The sequence below is a fragment of the Halichoerus grypus genome, chromosome 9 (assembly GCF_964656455.1).
Source record: "Halichoerus grypus chromosome 9, mHalGry1.hap1.1, whole genome shotgun sequence".
Lineage (NCBI taxonomy): Eukaryota > Metazoa > Chordata > Mammalia > Carnivora > Phocidae > Halichoerus > Halichoerus grypus.
The window spans coordinates 27,497,681-27,519,317 of NC_135720.1; the positions used below are offsets into that span (position 1 = coordinate 27,497,681).

At 45.6% G+C, this 21,637-nt stretch overlaps 1 protein-coding gene across 1 annotated transcript; it reads right to left on the reverse strand.

Annotated features, from left to right (window-relative positions):
• Positions 1-15,850: 15,850 nt before the first annotated feature.
• Positions 15,851-19,688, reverse strand: SLC35D3 (solute carrier family 35 member D3). Its single transcript, XM_036097490.2, has 2 exons — positions 18,641-19,688; positions 15,851-17,633 (listed from the first exon to the last, which is right to left on the reverse strand). The coding sequence occupies exons 1-2, from the start codon at positions 19,518-19,520 to the stop codon at positions 16,819-16,821; spliced, it is 1,695 nt and encodes a 564-aa protein (XP_035953383.1). The 5' UTR covers positions 19,521-19,688; the 3' UTR covers positions 15,851-16,818.
• Positions 19,689-21,637: the final 1,949 nt, after the last annotated feature.

Here is a 21,637-nt window from a genome sequence, read left to right on the forward strand (position 1 = left end):
TTAATATTTTTTAAATTTAGGAATATACTACTTAATGTTGATCTGTCACAGTAGTTATATAAATCCAAAGAGCCTTTTTTTAAATCTTGTATATCCCTTAACAAATCACTGTATTTTCACCTATTTTTACTACTTTTGCATTTTAACCTTTATATTAGCTTTGTAAGTGATTAACTCACCACCTTTACAACAGTAGATTATTCTGAATTTTACTATAAATGTACCTAAATTTAAATAGTCTTTTGCGAATATAAACCACTATTGCAGACAATGAATGAATCAACCATTCAGTAAGGTTGAATTTCTCAGAGAGATCAACACCTTTCCCTTAATAATTCTACTAATAGCTTCAGATGAGGACCAGTCATAATCCATCTTTGAAAAGGTAAGACTTTTCCCCTTTGGGCAGCTAACAAAACCATCACAAACAAGCTAAATGCTTCTCTACAAAATATTTTAGATTATATTCTAATTCTCAGCTTTACCAATTTGTAATGTCTCAGAAAGACATCATTTTATATGACAATGAAAATCATTCTCTCAGCAAAGTGCAACACCCCTCTCAAGCAAACCCATAAGCATGACATGAATAGAAGTAATAAGAAATGTACTTTGGGATGCATGCAAATGAACAATGTAGGGATTTCATTGACCTTCTCAGAGAAGAAAGTCTTTCTACATCTTGAATAGTGGTATTATTAAGCATTTCAGATGCAAAATATGGATATATCTGTTTTGCTAATTGAGGTGTCTGTTCAACACAAGTATTGGCATCTCATTTAAATAATTATCTGGTAGGGTATACTGCAATTCCACGTTGTATATTCAGAGTGTTCAATCAGGAGAAATTCTAGCCTGCTTAGGAATGTTTGTTAATTAAAAGATTTGGAGATTTAAGTGGAGTACCTCCAGCTTTGGGAAAATCCTCAAAATTAAGCTAATAAAAATTACAGCTCTTATTGTTCATCCAGAACTAATAGCATGCTTTGGCAGGCATCTGAATGCATCCTTAGCCACATAGAAGTAGCTCCATCAAATAGGCCATTTTTAGAAAGCCACCTTTACTATCCTTCCATAGCTGGATTATCGGTACTTGTCCAGCTTGGCTAGTCTCCCCAAGGATCTTTTTCCGTTACTGAACCTAAAAACAAAAGAAAGATTTTTGTCCCTAAATGTCCAGTTTACATAACAATGACTTGCCCAGGTTTGAGGACAACATAACTTGTAAATAGATAAATGGCCAACTTCATAAAAAGAGAAGAATTAACTGGATGTCTGTGGTATAATTTGGCTTTGATATTTTGACAACAATACAATAGCAGGAAGTTCAGGAAGGATTTTCAGTGCATTACCTTTTTTCAAGGACTGCTATTAAACGGTCTGTGAATTTCTTCATTACAGGTGTTTCTCTGATTTTCATGATAAATGTGTTGTTGAAATTTAGTTTGGTTTAAACAAATAGTTGCAGGGTGCCTGGGTGGCTCAGTCGGTTAAGCGTCTGCCTTTGGTTCAGGTCATGATCCCAGAGTCCTGGTATTAAGCCCCCACATCAGGCTCCCTGCTCAGTGGAGAGCCTGCTTCTCCCTCTCCCTCTGCAGCTCCCCCTGCTTGTGCTCTCTCTCTCTGTCTCTCTGATAAATAAATAAAATCTTTTCACTGCACCAGAGGGGATTCATGCATTGAGCAAGCACTTACTAAATGCCCACTAGGTACTAGAAGTCATAGTCCCTAGAAATACAAAGACGAACAACCCCAAGCCTTGCTCTATGGCAGCTCTGTCTAGTGGGGACACAAACATAGATAAAAATACAACATAGGGTGAAAGTCCCATACAGGTGTGGAAGTAGACCCTACTAGGACAGGCTTGAGGCAGCTGGACAGGCTTTTCAGATACAGTAACTCTCCACCTAAAGAAACCATGTTCAGAACACTCCTATAAAACAAATCATTTATTTGTTTTGTTAGTCATGTTTTCATATATTAAGCTTTAAAAATTAACAGGGGTGTACTCATTATTCTTAAAACAACAAAACACCCTTATTCTGAAGCTCTTTGGGCATCCCACTTTTCAAAGAGGAAACTGAGGCCAACTTGGGTAATAACATGAACCTGCTGCAGGAACAGGCTCAGGGTTTGCAGTTCTTCACACAACTCCTTAAATTCCTGCTGACACACCTGGAGGACTTGGTAACCAGGTCTGGTTCCTATTTTAGCAATTAGTCAACTGTCTTCTAAAGGAAAAGATCTCCTTAATTTTTTTTATTGAAACATTAAACTTAAGAATCCTCCTGCACCAGGGCACCTGGGTGGCTCAGTTAGTTAAGTGTCTGCCTTCAGCTCAGGTCATGATCCCAGGGTCCTGGGATCGAGCCCCACGTTGGGCTCCCTGCTCAGTGGAGAGCCTGCTTCTCCCTCTCTCTCTGCAGCTTCCCCTGCTTGTGCTCTCATTCTCTCTCTCTGATAAATAAATAAAATTTTTAAAAAAATAAAATAAAATAAACAAATAGTTTCAATAAGCCAGAACATATTTTCACTGCACCAGAAGGGATTCATGCATTGAGCAAGCACTTACTAAATGCCCACTAGGTGCTAGAAATCATAGTCCCTAGAAATACAAAGACAAACAAACTCAAACCTTGCTCTATGGCAGCTCAGTCTAGTGGGGACACAAACATAGATAAAAATACAACATAGGGTGAAAGTCCCATACAGGTGTGGAAGTAGACCCTTCTAGGACAGGCTTGAGGCAGCTGGACAGGCTTTTCAGATACAGTAACTTTCTACCTAAAGAAACCATGTTAAGAACACTCCTATAAAGCAAATTATTTATTTGTTTTGTTAGTCATGTTTTCATATATTAAGCTTTAAAAAATTAACAGGGGTGTACTCATTATTCTTAAAACAAACAAAACAACCTTATTCTGAAGCTCTTTGGTCATCCCAATTTTCAAAGAGGAAACTGAGGCCAACTCTCCCTACACTCCCCCCATCTCATGCTCTCTCTCTTGCAAATAAACAAAATCTTAAAAAAAAAAAAAAAAAAAAAAAGGAATCTTCCTGCACCCAGAACTTCTCCTGGATTCTTAAATAACATCCTTAGCCATATGCACCTTTTCCCCTTGCATTTGAGTTAGTGACTACATATTTTTCTCTTTGTCATTGTATTTTAATCAGAGGTTCTCTTGGGTGTGACTTAGATTGTGTTAGCTCTGGAGACATGCCGCATAACACTGATACCCCTACTATGTATGTATCCTAGACGTCTTTGGGGGTCCCTGGTTCACTCCCAACCCAACAAAGTCTTCTGTGGTCCTTAAAAAAAAAGTCCTCCTTCTCAACAATAAGAAAACAACCCCATTAAAAAATAGACTAAAGACCTTGACAGACACCAAAGAAGATATGCAGATGGAAAATAAGCATATGAAAAGATACTCCTCATAATATGTCATCAGGGAAATGCATATTAAAACGAGATGCCACTACACACCTATTAGAATGGCCAAAATCTAGGACGCTGACAACACCAAGTGCTGGCAAGGTTGTGGATGACAGAAACATTCAAATATTGCTAGCGGAAATCCAAAATGCTACAGCCCCTTTGGAAGGTAATTCAGCAGTCTCTTATAAAAATAAACATACTCTTACCACACAATCCAGCAACTGCACTGCTTGGTATTTACCCAAAGAAGTTGAAAGCTTGTGTCCACACAAAAACCTACGCAAAGATGTTTATAACTGCTTTATTCATACTGCCAAAATTTAGAAACAACCAAGATGTCCTTCAGTAGGTGAGGGATAAACTGGTACATCCAGACAATGGAATATTATTCAGCACTAAAAAGAAATGAGCTATCAAGCCACGAAAAGACATGGAAACTTAAATGTATATAACTAAGTGAAAGAAGCCAATCTGCAGCGACTACATACTGTATGATTCCAATAATATGACATTCTGGAAAAGGTAAAACTAAGAGACAATTAAAAAGATCAGTGGTTGCCAGAGGTTGTGGGTTGGGAGGGAGAGGGATGGATAGAGAGAGCACAGAGGATTTTTAGGGCCATGAAAATACTCTGTATGATACCATAATGATGGACACCTGTCATTATATGTTTGTACAAACCCACAAAATGTTGAAGGACTAATAGTGAACCCCAGTGTAAACTATGGACTTTGGGTGATAATGATGTGTCAGTGTGGGATCATCAGTTATAACATCTGTATGACTGGTGGGGGTGTTGATAATGGGGAAGGCTGTGCCTGTCGGGATTCGAGGGGCTACTTAAGAAATCTCCATAACTTCCTCTCGGTTTCACTGTGAACCTAAAACTGTTCTAAAAAATAGTCTAAAAAGGGTTTTCTGCTCATTCACCCTCTTCTATTGCTCCTTCTTCCCTGATTCACTTGGTTCACTTTCTTGCTGTCTCTTTTCCTTAGTGTTACCCTTATCTGTTGCCTAGCTTCACTAAGATAACTCAGTGCTAACTTAGTAGCTGCTAACTGTTCGATTAAGACCCACATTTCTCCAAACTCAGTGTGACTAATATCCCAGGCTGTCTTCTATTATAAGACCCCATCAGGGAGACGGCTGGCCTCCAGTGGGCTTCATCTAGTCATTTGCTATTTATTAGTTATATTGATCACCACCCCCAGAGGGATGACAGAAATCCTGGCACAGATATTAACTCCACAATACAGAACAAATTTGTTCATCTGCCAAGAGCTCTTTCAAACACTGTTCAAAAGATTAAAGAAAGGGCAGGACAACTTCACCCTCCATTTTTTGTCTGACCTATTTCTACTTTCCCTGTGTGAATTAACAATGTTCTATATTATTTTTCAAGGCAAGCATCCTAGCCAAAAAAAAACACACAGAAGAAAGTTTCTTTATGAACATTTTTATTGGATTGAGCAGAGCAAGTCTCCTAAAACCTGACTGCATGGAGCCCGGAGGCACCAAGAGTGCCGCGTAAGAGCTCTTGTCCTAGGCCAGTAGACTTCCGAACAGCCTACACCCAGCCATCCGGCCTCTCTGCCTTTTATTCCTTATCTGGCAGATTCAATTTGCAGCATTTTATTTTCCAAGAAGGGCACTATAGGGAAATGAGGCTTACCTATCAGCCCATCTTAAAAGAAGCTTATAATCCACTGTAGTTTCCAATTGAATGAGAAAACTGAAGTTATACTTTGATTTCATGACCGATTCCTTCTGTCAGTCAGTCAAAAAGTATTTACTAAGTGCTAGTCCATGTTGCAGGTGCCATGTTGGGCAGAGGGAAGGAGGAGGACAGATAAGGCAGCAGAATGCCTACCTTTTGCAGTGAGCTATCTGGTCTACTGTCTCCCTTTCGGCAATCATCTCTCCCTATGGCTATGGAATTGAAGGGGATGGTACTTGCCCACAAAGTCAATTAAGCCAATGAAAGAGGTGGTGCCATCCTATGATTAAAGCAGCACTCAGGAAGGCTTAGGTAATATTAGGCAATGTGAATTTCCCTTATATCATTGCAATGACAGTAAATGCCTATGGAAATGGCCACTCACCAAGTTGGTAATAACACTTGTAAAATATATTGCAGATTTTGGAAGATAGCCACTAGGCGAATTGCAAAATATAAAACTTTTCCCTATTTGCCTACCCAATTCATTTGAAAATTGAATGCTATTCCTTAAAGAAAAATAGGGAACTGGCAATTTGAATTGGGTTGCTTATTATGGGCTGTTTAAGGGTAACTGGACCCAGAAATTATTGGTGAGAGAGAATGGTAGCCCTCCGGAGGATTGGGCAGTCAGTCTGAAAGCACTGTACAGACATCCAGGACTTCTGACTTGCAGTATGAGCTCCCACTAATCCAAGACAGGGGTGCTGTACAGCAGAGATTTATAACTGGTGGCATTTTATTGTATCACACAATAGATTAGCACTCTAGACTCACCATCATTACATGGAAAGCCAGCCCCAAAACCAAGAGTGCCTCTTATTCATTAAGAGATCTTTGATACAAGAAAACACACTCTCTCTATATATATAGATATAGATATATGGCTTTGTATATATATAAATATAAGCCAAATAACCAAACAAAAAGAAAAAAAAATGGTCCACTGTCCAGATAACTCTAAATTAGGTGCTCTACATCAAGGCACAAAAACATCAAGATGACTGGGTTTTTCAATTTTTCAACTGGGTGCCTTGGCATCAAATGAGTAAAGTCAAGCTTTCTCTCTCCTATCATACCAAAGAGAAGGTTGATCCAGGGGCAGGAGTGGATCAAACACATTTAGAATTCTATCATGTGGTGGGACAAAATCAACCACCTGCCCTTTGCTAGTAAGTAATTCTTCTTTTTATTGCATCAAGTTTATTTCATGAACTGTTTCCAGAACATATCACTGAGGTTAATCCATTGTTACATTTTGCAAGCCTCAAAGATCTACTGAATTAGTTTACAATATAAAGGAGGGATTTCATGAAAATGATGGCTTCTTTCCTTTTCCTTTCATGTTCTAAAATCTTTTCTCTAGTGCAATAAAAGAAACAAATGACAACTAGGCATTACTCAGATAGCTAGGAAAAAATTGTTTTTGCCCTTTTGAACATAGCTGATATTATAAATTGACTGTTGGCATAAACCACAAACAAATTTTTATTTGAGATCTGCTATAGAATAGTGTCCTCATGGAAACGCTCTCAGCTCTTAATGAAATCAATAAAAAAAATTGAATAGTGTAGTTTATTCTTATATACAGTTCTGTGCCTTCAGCAGTTCTGTAAATTAAGAGTGAAGTTACAGAGCAGGTGCAGGACATGTGGAATCCTGGGGCATCACTGGTTAGAAGCTGGTGTTGGTCAGGAGGAGGGAGGAAGAAGTGGAAGAAAGAGAGTGGGAAGAGGCCGTCAATCCTTGTCCCTTGTTTTTCAAAATCATTGTCTTTCTCCACGTGTGAAGTGAGGGGGCAATGTTTTGGTTAGAATACTGGCTAAGCTGCTAAACTACAAAGAACTCGGAGTACAAAAGCTCAACAAACAAGGGTAGTCTCTTGCACTAGTCTGAAAGCAAGGGAGGGCTGTGGTGGCAGAAAGCCTCACTCACAGTACTACTCAGTGCCCTCGTTCTCTTCTGCATGTGCCCTGACACCCCTGAGTTTTGTCATAGCTGGGTTAGTACCACATCCACAGTGGAGTCGTGAGGCTGGAAAGAGAGGAAGGAAAGGACAAACAGGTTTCTGTTTACTTTTTTAAAATAGCTTTTTTACGATATAATTCACATGCCATAAAATTCACCCATTTAGTGCACATCTCAATGGATTTTGGTATAATTCATTATTCATTATTAATGTTTAAAATCATGATAAACTATATTGCTATGAACTGAGATTGTCTTCCCAAAATTTATATGTTGAGATCTTAATCCCCAATGTAGTAATGTTTGGAGGTGGGATTTTTGGGAGGTGATTGGATTTGTCATGGGTGGAGGCCCCAAGTGGGATCAGTACCCATATACAGGAATGAAGAGCCCCTCTCTCTCTCGGCCTTGTAAGGACACAGTGAGAAGGTGACTGTCTACAGGCCAGCAAGTGGGTTTCATCTTGCTGGCACCTTGATCTGGGACTTGCAGCCTCCAGGACTGAGAAATAGATGTTTGCTATTTAAGCCACTGCCGTGGTATTTTGTTAGAGCAGCCTGAGCAGACTAAGACATGTATATGCAACATAAAACTTGCCATTTTATCAATTTTTAAGTAAAGTTCAATGGCACTAATCGCATTCACAATTTTGTGCAACCATCACTACAATCTACTCCAAAACTTTTTCATCAACAAGCAAGTTTCTTGTAACCAAGTGCTATGAGCATGGTCCACATCCATTCCCTTCACTTCCCATTGGCGGCAGCTGACTGCAGAGAGACAGGAGAGTAGTCCAAGGTCAGCAACAGGTGTGCAGCTAAAGCACAGGGCACTCCAGTACTGAGAGGAAGAAGGGAGAAGGGATGCCCGGGGAAAACTGCAGTTCCCACTGAAGATATATATCTAAAACTCCGTCTTAGTCTGCTTGGGCTGTCATAATGAAATACCACAGATTGGGTAGTTTACAAACAACAGAAAACTTTCACAATTCTGGAGGCTGGAAGTCCAAGATCAAGGTCGGCTGGCAGATCCAGTTGCTGGCATGAGCTCAATTCCTGGTTTGCAAATGGCCGTCACCTTTTTGTATCCTCACACCGCAGTGAGCAGAGGGAGGAGGCTAGCTCACTTGCCTCTTCTTATAAAGGCACTAATCCCACTTCTGAGGGCCTCACCCTCATGACCTAATTATTTCCCAAAAGTCCCAATCGCCCACCAACATCACATTGGGGGTTAGGATTTCATATGAATAGGGGCAGGGGGGACCCACACACATTTAGTCCATAGCAAGTGCTCTGTTCACTACAGAGGTCATAGCGACACGCCCATTCATGAGCCACCTGACACTGTGTCAGTTTCCCTACACCCTCATGACAACCGTATTTTCATTGCTCTTTAGTTTGTTTTTCTCCTATTTAAATGAGATTCAGGATCTTCTCATGCATAGAAGAGCCATTTGATCTCCTTTGCTAAAAACTTTCTTTTGATATCTTTTAACCATTTGTATGGGGTTACTGGTTCGTTTTTAAAATTTTGGTGACTATGGGAAGCATTGCCCAGTTTGGCCTATCAGGTAAACTTCAGAAGATAATCTTTAGGGTTTGTATTGCCCTTTCAAGGGATGTTCAAGGCGTCTTTATCACCAAACGAGCCCTTTTGGACGTAATTCTTCATGTATGTAAAACCACTAATTACATTTATTATACAGAAATATTAAAAAGAGGAAATAGACTGTTGAGAACTTGGTGTGTAATATATCCTTAACACATGTTTGTTGAGTCAATGCATAGATAATGGATAGATGGAGGGATGAAAATGGGAACAAAGAAGTCTATTTTCTTTTTGAAGCAAAATTAATTATCAAATTGATATTATATCAGTTGGGAAGCTTTTGATTGAAAGAAAAAGAATGTCCGACTAAAAGTGACTTTAGAATAGGAATTTTTTATCTCCTATAACAAGAAGTGTGGACATGAGCAGTTCCAGTGTTGTTAATTCAGCAGTAAAATGAAGGCATCAGTGAACAGGCTCTTTCCTCATTCTTTTTTTTTTCTTAAGATTTATTTATTTATTTTGGAGAGAGAGAGAGCACGTGGAGGGGGTAGGATAGAAGGAGAGAATCTTCAGGCAGACTCCCCACTGAGTGTGGAGCCCAACGCAGGACTTGATCCCAGGACTCTGAGATCATGACCTGAGCAGAAATCAAGAGTTGGGCACTTAACCGACTGAGCCACCCAGCTGCCCTTCTTTCCCTCATCTTGTTGTTTCCTCAGCATATTGCCCTTCATCCTTAAGACTGTGTCCTCTCTGGTTGCAAAATGACTACCTTTCAGACATTACATTTTCACCAACTGCATGAAAGGCAGGACAAAGGGAGTTTCATCCTATGGAGAACTTGCCCAGAACCCTTCGCTAGCACACTTACTTATTCATCTCATTCGCTAGCTGGGTCACAGGCCCACTCCTGAACCAGTGATTGGCAAAGAGATGTGAGTCCACCATGATGGTTTTAAAAAAATGATGATTAATCTGCTAGGGGGCTGGCCCACCTTCCCTGAGCACAATGCTGCTTTCATCCGAACAAATTTAGAGTTCTCTGTGAAGGAAGTCAACGGGGAAGGCAGGCAACCAACTTTGCATTAGTTATAAAGTTTTCCAGAATAACTTTCTCCCTCTCCCTCTCTCCCTGGAGTGGAACAGGAGAGGGAGGATGTTCTAATAACTGGCTTTTCTATGTTCTAAGAAGTGGTGAAGAATCATATGGGAGAGTGATTGCTTTTTTATTTTATAGAACAGTGTTATTGTGCTTCCGGTTACTTCTTGAGAAAAATATTGTGAAAACAAGGAACTGGGGGACTTAAGTCCTTTCCTCTGGGAAAAGGGGCTGTTCTGAGAAGGGAGGGCCCTGCCACAGCGCAGCAGGTAGCAGCCCCAGGAGAGAGAGGGACGCTCAGAGACTCCAAGAGCAGGGACCTCTGATAGTGACTTTCAAATGTTCCTTTTTACACTGAAATGCCCTTATGATAAGTAGCGTCAAGCATTCAGTAAATCTTGTCAACTGAATCTCAATGTCAACTTCATATTAGCCACACCTTGTGTAAAAACAGGAGCATGGGAGCTGGTGAAGAAAAGCAGTCTGAAGAAACACTCTCAGGCTAGCAAGAAGCACCCGTCCAGAACAGGCAAATCCACAGAGGCTGCAAGTAGATTTGGCATTGCCAGGGGCTGGAGGGGCCTGGGGAGGAATGGCTAGTGACTTCTAATGGGTACAGAATTTCTTTTTGGAATGATGAAAATGTTCTAATGGTAACAGTTGTACGATTCTAGAAACATACTAAAGACTATTGTGCACTTAAAATGAGCAAATTTTATGGTATGTAAATTATATTTCAATAAAGCTGTTTGCTTGGATTTTTTTAAAGTGATCCACACAGCAACTGGGAGCAAGAAGTAATCAGCCGCACTGAGCATGTTCAATGACTCCTCAGAAACACTACTGAAGGGCTTTACTTCCCACGGTTATATATAAGGTGAGGAATAAGTGATTTTATTTGAATATTAAGAGAGAAATTGATCCAAAAGGCTGGGTAGCCTGGGGATTCTTTGTTATAATAGCAATGGGGCCCCTTTCTTTACTTTGCTTTTCAGTGGCTCTCTGGGTCCCTTAGTGCTCACAAACAGAAAATGATTTATACATACACATATAGGTTGTTCTAGAAATAAAGTTGTATCTTTTTCCTTTTGGAGGACAGCAGGAAAGAATTAGGGATGGAGTCAGGATCCCCACTGAGCTGCAGGGTCAACTAACACTGTAGCTGCTCACCACCACTCCCAGCATGTCCAGCCTCGTGGTGTCAGACTGAGCACTTCTCACTGGGAAGAGCATGGCATGAAACTTATGGGCACTGGACCAGACTGCCTGGGTTCACATGCGAACCCAGATCTACAGGTTACCAGCTTTGAGATCAGGGCAAGTTACTCAGCATCTCCATTCCTCAGTTCACCCCTTTGTATGATTGGGATAATATTAATGTCAACCTCTAAGCATATTGTGCAAATTAAATGAATTAGTACTTGTAAACACTTAGAACCTCACCTAGCAAATAGTAAGTGCTATAATAAAGGCATCAAGTAGTAGTATTTATAACAGTATGCAGTACACGAATTCTTCCAATATCCAGTGAATTTGTGAAGCATGAATATGGGAATCAACTGAATTGTAAACTGAAGAGAAAGACTGGTGGATCTAACTAAGCATGGGTGGTTTAAGACCATGGGGGATATGCGCATGCTAGAGGGTCATTGCAAGAGATCATGGAGACATTTCTAATCCTTAGTGGAGTGCAGGGCATCATGGATTGTGTGGTGAAAAATCAAAAACAAAAACAAAACCAACCAACAAAAAACGTCTCTTGGTCCTTACTCTCTCTGTTGGCTGAGAACCGTTAATTTATGTTTGTGTCACTTGGGACTCTTTAGGTTGCAAGTGGCAAAAATCCCAACTTGAAATGACATAAGCAAATAATGACAACAACAAAAGGCTTTATTGCATGGAACCGACAATCTGAGGGATAGTGCTAACCTAAGTGAAACCTTAATTTCAGGGCCACGTGGGGTCACCAAAACTGTTTCTCTCTATCTCTTTCTACCTCTCCAGTCCACTTGGACTCTCTGTATTGTTTCCTTTCCATTGTATCTTTTCCTTGTGGTGAGATGGTAACAGCGCATCTGGCCCCATTCCACTCCATACTCCTAGCTTCAAGTCCAGTAAGAAAAAAACATACTTAAGTCTTGCCAAAAGTATCCTTGCACTTCATCAACTCTGACCAGGTCCCATGACCATCCTGAACTAATTGTGCTTCCAAGTGGAGGAAATGCTTTGGTTGGATTGGCTGGAGTCACACACTGAGGGTAGAAGGATGGGGTCAACACTATCTGAATTACATGAACCAGAAGCCAGGAGGGGATGGTTCCCCATGGGAGATTTGGGGGCTCATTTTATTAGCTGTGCATCCTGCTATTCTACGTTCTACTCTGTTCTGCTCACCGGCTTTCTTCCAAACCCTGCTATTTTCTCTCGGAAACAGGAGAGAACAGATTCAGAGAGGAATATACCGAGAATCAGAAGTACTTGTTATGTGTGTAAAGGGTGGTGAGGGGGGTGTGGCCAGGGAGAAGGTACCAGATGCTATAATGAAGTCTAGCCTGGCAGACCGACTGTGGTATCTAGAGATGGAGGTAACAAATGAGTCAGGTCAGCAATTATCCCTTGGAGGTTAACATGAGAGTTATGGGTTTCATAGTAGGAACATGGGAGAATAAAACCCAGAAGTGGAAGAAATTTCTGTTATGCAGAAGTGAAGAACACTAAGACTGTAGAACAATTTCCCTCCCCTACCATTTACCAGCACACCAACAAGTCTCCAGTATAATAAGGGTGAATTACAGCCAAAAGCTCTGAGAAGCATCAGAGTCTATCTTAGGAGGAAGCCCAAAGACAACAAGAAGATAAAAGCAAGGACACTAGAAGAATTTGAAGCCTCTGACACCCACGGTTTCAGCAAACATTAAACAGAGCACCTTGCAGATATATGAACATGAAATCTCACACTGGACGCTGATTGACCTCAGGTCCTCTTACCCCATACATCCTCTGGCTTTCAAAAAAAAAAAATTATAAGGCAAGTTAAACAGCCAAGGACAAAACCTGTCTCACTAGACAAAGCAAGCATCAGAATCAGACTCAGATACGACACAGGCTTTGGAATGATTAGACAGGGAATTTAAAATAACTATGATTAATGTGCTAATGGAGCTAATGGTAAAAGTAGACAACATGCGAGAGTAGATGGGTAAGTTAAGCAGAGAGATGGAAACTCTTAGAATCAAAAGGAAATTCTAGGAGTTTCAAAAAACCAAACATTGTGACAGAAATGAAGAATGAGGGGCACTTGGGTGGCTCAGTGGGTTAAGCGTCTGCCTTCGGCTCAGGTCATGATCCCAGGGTCCTGGGATCGAGCCCCGCATTGGGCTCCCTGCTCAGCGGGAAGCCTGCTTCTCCCTCTCCCACTCCCCCTGCTTGTGTTCCTTCTCTCGCTGTGTCTCTCTCTTGTCAAATAAATAAATAAAATCTTTTAAAATAAATAAAAAATAAATAAAAGCCTTTGCTGGGCGCCTGAGTGGCTCAGTCGGTTAAGCGTCTGTCTTTGGCTCAGGTCATGATCCCAGGGTCCTGGGATCGAGTCCGGCATTGGGCTCCCTGCTCAGCAGGGAGTCTGCTTCTCCCTCTGCCCGCCACTCCCCCTGCTTATGTTAGTGCTCTCTCTCTCTCGCTCTCTTTCTGACAGATAAACAAAATCTTAAAAAAAAAAAAAAAGAAATGAAGATTGACTTTGATGGGCTCATCGGTAGACTGGACACGCCCCCCAAAAGAATCAGTGAGCTTGGAGAGGTCAATAGAAACTTCCCAAACTAAAGTGCAAAATAAGTCATCAGTCAGTTGAGAACTTCTAAGTTTTACCCAGCTTTGTCTGCATGAGGTATTGCTATTCATCACACAGACGACTAGGCCCTCTGATAACACGTGACCACCTTTGCAGGATGGCTAATCTTGCAGAAGTTTAGGCCACTGCTTGAGCTCGGCTCCCCCACCCCCAGAAGCACACACACCCCCTCTCACCTGCACATTCTGGGCAATGACTCCCCCAGTGTTTTGGATGATCTATGCCTCAATTAATAATAGAGGGCTAGACGGCACTTAGGGGACAAGGCCAACAGCAGGGGGAGCACTGAGAAGGTCTGACTGACATCATGCTGTGTTCCACAGACAGATTCCAGTCAAGAAATGGCAAGTGAGTGTGTGAAGAATTGATAGAGGAACAGATTGTGAAGGCAGGGACAAGATGCCCAATTACATGCAAGGTGAGGGCATGATCTCCGAGAAAAGGAGACTCCACATCGTCTGAAATGGGGCACAAACACCAGGTCAGTCAAGCAACAGTGGTGACTTCCAGTTGAGTCCCTCCCACCGTAATATCCTGGAGTGCCTCAGAAGCTTCATTCCTGACTCAAGGCCTTGGCAGAGCCCGAAGGTCAGAGTGGACCTGAGTTTGTAGGTGGGCCGAAGTGCTACTGTCAATAGAAGAAGGACTCAGAAGCCAGGCAAGGCCTGCCACCTGCTCATGCCCTGCTGTGGCTGAGCTCCAGGCACTGACTCACATTCTGCCCTGCCTTATGACTCACTTTCTTCATCCACGTAGAGACTCCCAAGCTTGGCCCAAACCAATGGATGTGACAGAACCTCCACTTTTGATCTTCCTGGGTTTTCCTATCCTTGCACACTCCCCACTGTCCCCTCCCACCATAAGTGCCTGTGATGGTTACTTTTATGTGACAACCTGGCCAGGCTGTGGTGCCCAGGTGTTTGCTCAGACAGTAGTTTAGTTACTGCTGTGAAGACGTTTTTTAGATGTGATTAATAGTTACAATCCGTAGATTTTGAATAAAGGAGAAAACCCTCCAGAATGTGAGTGAGCCTTGTCTAATCAATGGAAGGCCTGCAGCGCAGACTCAGGTTTGCAGAAGCAGCAATTCTGCCTCGAGACTGCAACATAAAAACCCTACCTGAGTTTCCCACCTGCCAACCTGCCCTACAGATTTTAGACTTGCCAACCCCCACAATTGCCAACTCCCTAATCTCTGAGACAGATGATAGATAGATATGATAGATATCATCTTCTTGGTCCTGTGTGTATATACGTATATACACATCTTCTTGGTCCTGTTTCTCTGGAGAACTCTAACTGATACAGTGGCTCTACAGAGAGAGGAAAGAGTTCATCTTCTTGCAGTAAATGTAAACCCACAGTTTTGGCCCAAAAGGAATTTTTTCAGTGAAAAACAACCATGCTGTCCATTTCTCTGACAATGGTATTAACAAAAATATATAACCTTTATTCAACTTTGCTGCTTTGCATTCTCTGCTTCACAGAGGTGCAACAGGATGTGGTCTCCTCGCATGTTGACATCAAAATTAATTCTTATTTTTAAGGAAGTCATTCTAACCCTAGCCAACCATTTTTAACTGCAGACACACAAGGGCTCCTACATCTCCAATGGCTTGGAGAGGTACCTGTGGAAACGATGGACTGCCTGTGACCACCAGGAACCCAGCACCAATCCCAAACCACCACATCGACCCTTGCTCACCAGCCTGTAGGGCCAACCTGATGAAGCCGAAACTTCCATTTTTGATTCTGCTTTTTGTTTTGTTTCGTTTTTTGAAAAATAAAGAAAAATACAGGATACTACCATCTGAGAGTCTCCGGAACATGCTGGCAATAATAATAAAATAATAAAAATAATAAAAGTGCCTTCTCTCAAATTACCTCTCTGGAGGGGGCTGAAAGAAGGACGGCCCTCTGCGTGCACTCTCCCATTACATCTCAGCCTCCATGTTAACTGACGTCAGCGGCGATGGCTTTCACAGCGCAGCGTGAGGCAGTCATTTTATTTTACTTTATAACGGTTTCCTTGACTGGAAAATGGGAATGTTTTTGTGGTTGTTATTGTTGTTGTTTTAAAGTAAACTGCCCTGCTAATTTAAGAACTTCTCTATGCAGTGGCCCCTACATAGCAGATACGGGACATCACACATTGAAGACTAAGGCAAGCTACCCAGCAACAATAGAACATAAATGTGCCTGAAACAAATTTATAACACTGTATCTTTTAGCAGATAGACTCATAACTTTATTTTGACAAATGTAAGATAGAAAAATATCATAGAGTGAATATTGCAGTTACTGTTTTTGTAACAGGGTTTGGGATGTGCAGTGTGACTCGAAAGAGCAAGCTTAACTGGATGGACTCACTTCTGTTTGGGCTTCAGTTAATACTGAATTATTGTTCAGCCTTTGCATTTGCTTGAAAGAATATTGGACACAGTAAAACTGGCTTTTCAAAAGGTTATGGCATTCAGTAATAAATATTATGAGGCAATGAACCCAAACAACCTTTGAAATAGTTTTATAATTACTAAAAGCCAACTTTAAACTTCAGGCTTAAAGCTAAGAACTCATATATTCAAAATAGCTTTAACATTTTCTACCAATATATAATAGAATAATAGAGTACTTATTTTTTTAAAAAGTGAAGAAAGATTAGAGTAAACATGATATTTCAGATGACTATAAACGGTAAACATCAATTCAGTATATATAGATGTATATGTATTATTTCAATAATACACTCTTGCTCAACTGGCCATAAAACCTGTAGTTCTAGCTATCACTGAAGACGTGTCTGGGTATGTCCTCTTTGAGCTTATTCACTGTGGGCATCCCGTCTATACTCCATCTTCCGAGGGGGTGGGTTGAGGAACTCTAAGTACATGCAGGTATTTGGTTATGGTTATAAAGAAAGACATAAAATTCATGTGCCAGGAGTCTGCAGTCAGAACCGCTGCGTTCCTTCCTTAAGCTTCACGCTTGTTTGTCTCTGTGATGCCTCAGGTAAACTCACACTAAATAATTCACACAGGTGCTCACGCTGTTGCTGTCAGTCCCTTTCAGCTTCCTTCTTTGCTTCCCTTCCCCACTCCTCAAAGGATAAAATTGTGCGGCCCCTCATTAAAATATGGTATCTCTAACATACAAAATAAGTGTATGTACATATATACATACATGCATTTCCTTTTCAAGGACTGGGTAACTCCTCATTTTCTATCAAATAATCCTTTTTCATATACTTGGTTCCCCTAACTAACCTCCACACTTCCAGGTAAGCATCCTTCAATGACCTCTTGCTCACTTCCGCGGGGCCATCTGTGTTCTGCGAACTCCTAGCCACCTGCGGGCCTCCGCCGGGGCTGCCCCTCGCCTCTTGCCCACTCCTCTGAGTGGGGCCACCTGCTGACCCGCCATTTCCATCCTCCGCGGGTAGCTCCTCCATAACGAATGGCAGCTGATCTCCACTTGGCCGTGCTTCCTCGCCCCCGGGCTGCGTCTCTAGGTCCTCGTAGTTGCTTTGCTTTCTGGTCTCCACGAATTTGGCCACACAGTAAATGATGGAGCCCAGAGTGTTCACCACCACGCCGGCAATGAACAGAGAGGTGGGTTCCACGTCGCTGAAGGCCACCATGCCCACTGTGATGGTGGCGATGCTCTTCACCACGCCTACGAAGCTGGTGGTCACCGCCGAGTTGATGTAGGTGCAGTGCAGCGTGGTGAAGTTCATGGCGCAGCCGATCAAGATGCAGGCCACGAAGATGCAGACCATGGCCGGGTCCTTCCAGCCAGGGAAGGTCCAGGCGTGGATAGAGTCGGTGCTGGCGAAGGAGCAGACGACCAGCAGTGGGGTGGCGGACACCGCGATGACGTACTGCGCGGTGAGCGGCCCGTGCTCCGTGTCGGCGCTGGCCTTCTGGATGAGCACCAGGTAGGCGGCGTGCACCAGAACGGCCAGCACGCCCGTTACGTACCCGATGGGGTCGCCGGTCAGGTCGCCGGCTCCTGGAGCGCCCCAGGAGAACCGCGGAGCCAAGGCAAGAAGGAAAAAGAGAAGACACCGGGTTGGCGAGGGTGGGTATTCACTGGGGCAACGCGTAGGGTTGGTGAGTAAGACAGGGTTCGCGTCCCAGCTCTGCCCAGGGGTATAAAACGCAAGAGCCAAGTTCAGCCAATGCCCAGTTCGAGGCATAATCGGAGGCGCCTTCCCTGCCATATCCCCGGGGCACCCTGGCTAGTTCTGTCCAAGACCAAGGCCCGGGAGAGCGCAGATGCCCTCGGGGTAGGCACGGAGGTCACCAGGCGCGTTGTACCCTTGCCCTCTCCGTGGGGCTCCGGAAGGAAGAGGGATCCCCAGCTACTGTCCTCTACCCCGGGCGGGCTGGGCGCCGAGCGAACGCCTCTCTCTCCCGACCCGTTTCCCGTTCCCGCCGGCTCCCTTCGGGCTCAGTCCTTCAAGCTCGGCCCTCACGTGGGGCTCACTCCGGCCCCCTCTGCCTCGCTCCCTCAGCACCTCGCGCGGCGCCAGAGACCCAAACTAGCCTCCGCGGCTCAAGCTTGGTTTCCATTGTCCCCCGACCCCCACCACTCCAGCCCCGCGTGACCCAGAGAAGTTCAGCGCCCCCCTCCTTCCGACTCAGCCTGGGGGCTCCAGTTCCCAGGCTCAGGCTGTTCCCCCACCCCTCCTGGAGGAAGGAAGCGAGGCAGGGCGGAGGAGAGGGGAGGCGGGTTGGGGGGGGAAGGGAAGGTGGAGAGGGCGATACCGGTTTAGGCGGGGGCGGGGGTCGGAAGCCCGGACTGGGGGGAGGGGTGCGCTCTAAAGGAGGAGGTCGGAGCGCTGGGAAAGGCTCGGCGTGGTGTCAGAAGTCCCGTTTGCGAGCCGAGCACCCACATTCAAGCCTCTCTCTGCCTCAGTCTCCCCATCTGGAAGTGAGGGCCTTGCACTAGGTGATCCCCGCAGTCTCTGTCCGGTGGGGTAGGGTGGGCCGGGGGTGGGCGCGGGTCCCGCTCACCTGCCAGGGCGGCGCCGCAGGTGGTGATGAGCACGGCCGCGAGCACCCCGGGCGAGGGCGCGCCGTTCTTGAGCACCAGAACGCCGATGAGCATGGTGACCAGGGGCAGGCAGCGCTTGAAGACCACGTACATGGGCAGGCTGAGGCCGCGCAGGGACCAGAGCGTGAGGCTGGACTGCAGCGTGGAGAGCACTGCGACCCCCGCGAAGGAGCGCGCCAGGCTCAGGCCGAAGGGGGGCACGGCGATGAGCCCCAGGCGCCGCAGCAGCTCCAGGCTCAGCGCCGCCGTGGAGCTGGTCAGGCACTGCACCAGGGTCAGGAAGGAGAACTGGTAGCGGCTGATGAGGAACTTGAGCAGGATGTTGAGGGAGCCAGAGAAGACCCCGTGCGCGATAGCCACCGAGATGCCCAGCACGCGGCCCCGGCACAGCTGCCGCATCGCGCCGGCCGCGCCGCACCCGGTGGTGGCGGAGCTCCGGGACCTGCGGAAGGAGAGCCGGGAAGAGAGCCGCGAGCAGCGGAGCGAGGGCTGCGGGGGTGCCCGCCCAACGCCGCGCCGAAGGGCAGGGGGCGCCGGCTCGCTGCAGAGGGCAGCTCCAGCCAGGCGTCCTCGCGGCTCTGCCGCTTCGCGTCCAACTGCCCCGCAGCTCCCGGGAGGCAGTGACGAGGGCGGGGGACTCCGAAAAGTGGCAGGGGTGGGGGGCTGGTCTGAGAGGAGTGGCGGGAAACCTAGCGACAGCGATCTGTAAGTATGTGACGAGCTGCAATGGGTTGTGTCCCGCGCGGTTTCCCAGCCAGGGCGGACGCTCTGCTCCTGGAAGACCGGGCAGCTGCGGCTAGCGGGACCCGACTCGCACCTCTCCGGCAGCCCAGCGCCCATCCGGGCGGGCTCTCCGGGCGCCGCCCCCTCTCCTCCGGCCAGGCCAGCTGCTCCCGCTGGCCTGTTCTCTCCAGCGCCGAGCCCAGGGGCGCGGGTTGCGGGATCCCGGGCACAGCTAAAGATGGTAGAAACAACAGCGCTCCAGGGTCGAGCTTATTAGCCGCAACAAGTGACAGCACCCTCAGCCCCAACCCTTCCCTTCCCACCCCGAGCTTCAGCGGCTTTTCTATCCGCCGTCCCTACGGGCGCAGCCGCGGGACCTTGTCCAGCTGCCGGCCAGGAAAGGGGAAAAAGTCGGTGCCAGCCGGCTGCGGGGCTCCCTGATGCTCCCGCGCCGGCACCCCCACATTGAAGAAACCCACGGCCCCAGGACACCACCCCCAGCGTGCTTTAGGGCGCCAAGCCTGGCCTCTTCCCGTGGCCGCCAGCGCGCTCTCCAGTCCGTGCGCCTTCCAGGGAGAGACCTGGGATGACTCGCGTGGCTCTGGGAGAGTTTGGGGGGGGGCGCTCCTTGGCCTCACCGGACTGCGGAGCCTGGGGGCGGAGGCAGGGGCACACGTTCCAAGTGGGGCAAAGATGTGAAATAAGCATAAAAGCAGAACCTAAGTCTCTGGAGGGAGAACCCTCCACCGATCTGGGGGATCCCACGGGGACGACGGTGCCCCACGGGTGGGCGGGGAGCGACTGGCTACGCTGGGAGGGGCGGGGGGCGGGGGGCGTTGGCAGGGGAGGGAGGGCGTAGCGGGGGCAGGAACCCGGGGCCAAGACCGCGCCGAGACTAGGTGTAGCTTTCTCTGGAACCCCGGGAACCGACCGCAGCCTGCGGGGCTGTCGTTGGCGGCTTTGGGGAGCGGGACAACCCCTACCTCTTACCGCCCGGGGGCCCTGCAGGACTTGAGAACTGTTTACTTTCTATCTGGCTAAGAAAAGTAGGAAATTATTTTCTCCGGGCACAAGGCTTCTGTGACCCTTCGATCTGAATTTCGTTCCCTGGAAAGTAACGCCCGGACACGGAAACCCAGCAGCAGCAAAGGGGTTCGCTCAGCCGAGGTCACAGCTAAAAGCCAGACACAGTTCAGTTTTCGCGCTACTTTAAAATTACAGACTTGGCCAGGGTTTGGGAGCAAGGAAGAGAGCCTGAAATTGCAGCGCACCACCTCGCCCTTTCCTTCACTTTTCCTAGCCACCCACTGCCATCGGGATCCCAACCTCCTAGCCCTTAACTGCTGCACGAACTAGTATACACGAACCGCTTCTTTAGTGATTCTTTTTTCTCCTCCTCCATACTTCCCCCTCTGTGCTGAACGCGGCACTTCCAGCCCGGATATTGAAGCCGCGATTATTTTTACCAGAGCAGAAAAATAATTTCCACCAGGGACTGGCAGCATCACTGCAGTCCTTATTCTGGGCCAGCTTTGCATGTGCTGGGAGCTCACGTTGGTGGGAGAGATCTAGGTTTCAACCAGTCCTGCCCAGGGCCTAGTAGGGCCACCTCCCTGCCCCCCTCAGGTGGACACTCAAAATGTTTGCAAATGGCTCAGTGTGTCAACTTTCCAGGAATAACACTGAAAAGCAATTTACTGAAACCCATGCTTCTGGTTCCCTGGGAAATTCTTTGTTTTTGTTGCTAACAGCTATGGTTACACACTATTGGCCATTTCATGGGCTGTTTTTCAAGTGATGTTCTTTCTTTAGGGAATGGGGTCTGAAGCAGCAGGTCACATTACGTGTATGTGTATAGTAGAAGCATATAAACAAAGTATACTCAGATTAAAAAAAAAAAACCTTGAAGATTAACTTTTTAAAGAAATCAGCAAATAACAGATCTCTGCTTCTGGGGACCATTCCAATAAAAGCCATCTTAAGTGAACACAATAAAGAACTGTCTGCATAGACCCAGTTTTGGAGTGATTCATTTCTGCCAGCAATTATAATTGCTTCCATTTGTGATACTAACATTAGGTAAAAGATTTGGGGCTGATTCAGCTATCTTACCCTTCTCATTTAGGCAAGAAAATTTAGCTTAATACTTGAAACCTGCACTGGCATGAAAACAGTTCATTTTCTCTACTTTATTGCATATAATTCTTTTCCATTAGGGCTTTCATTTAAAAAAA

Bases quoted from the DNA above. Each gene is read 5' to 3' on its own strand.
- SLC35D3 (XM_036097490.2), bottom strand. From the start codon at position 19,520: ATGGGCGCTGGGCTGCCGGAGAGGTGCGAGTCGGGTCCCGCTAGCCGC. The intron at 17,634-18,640 runs GTGAGCGGGACC...GGGGCGCTCCAG, and splicing joins CTGCGGCGCCGCCCTGGCAG to GAGCCGGCGACCTGACCGGC.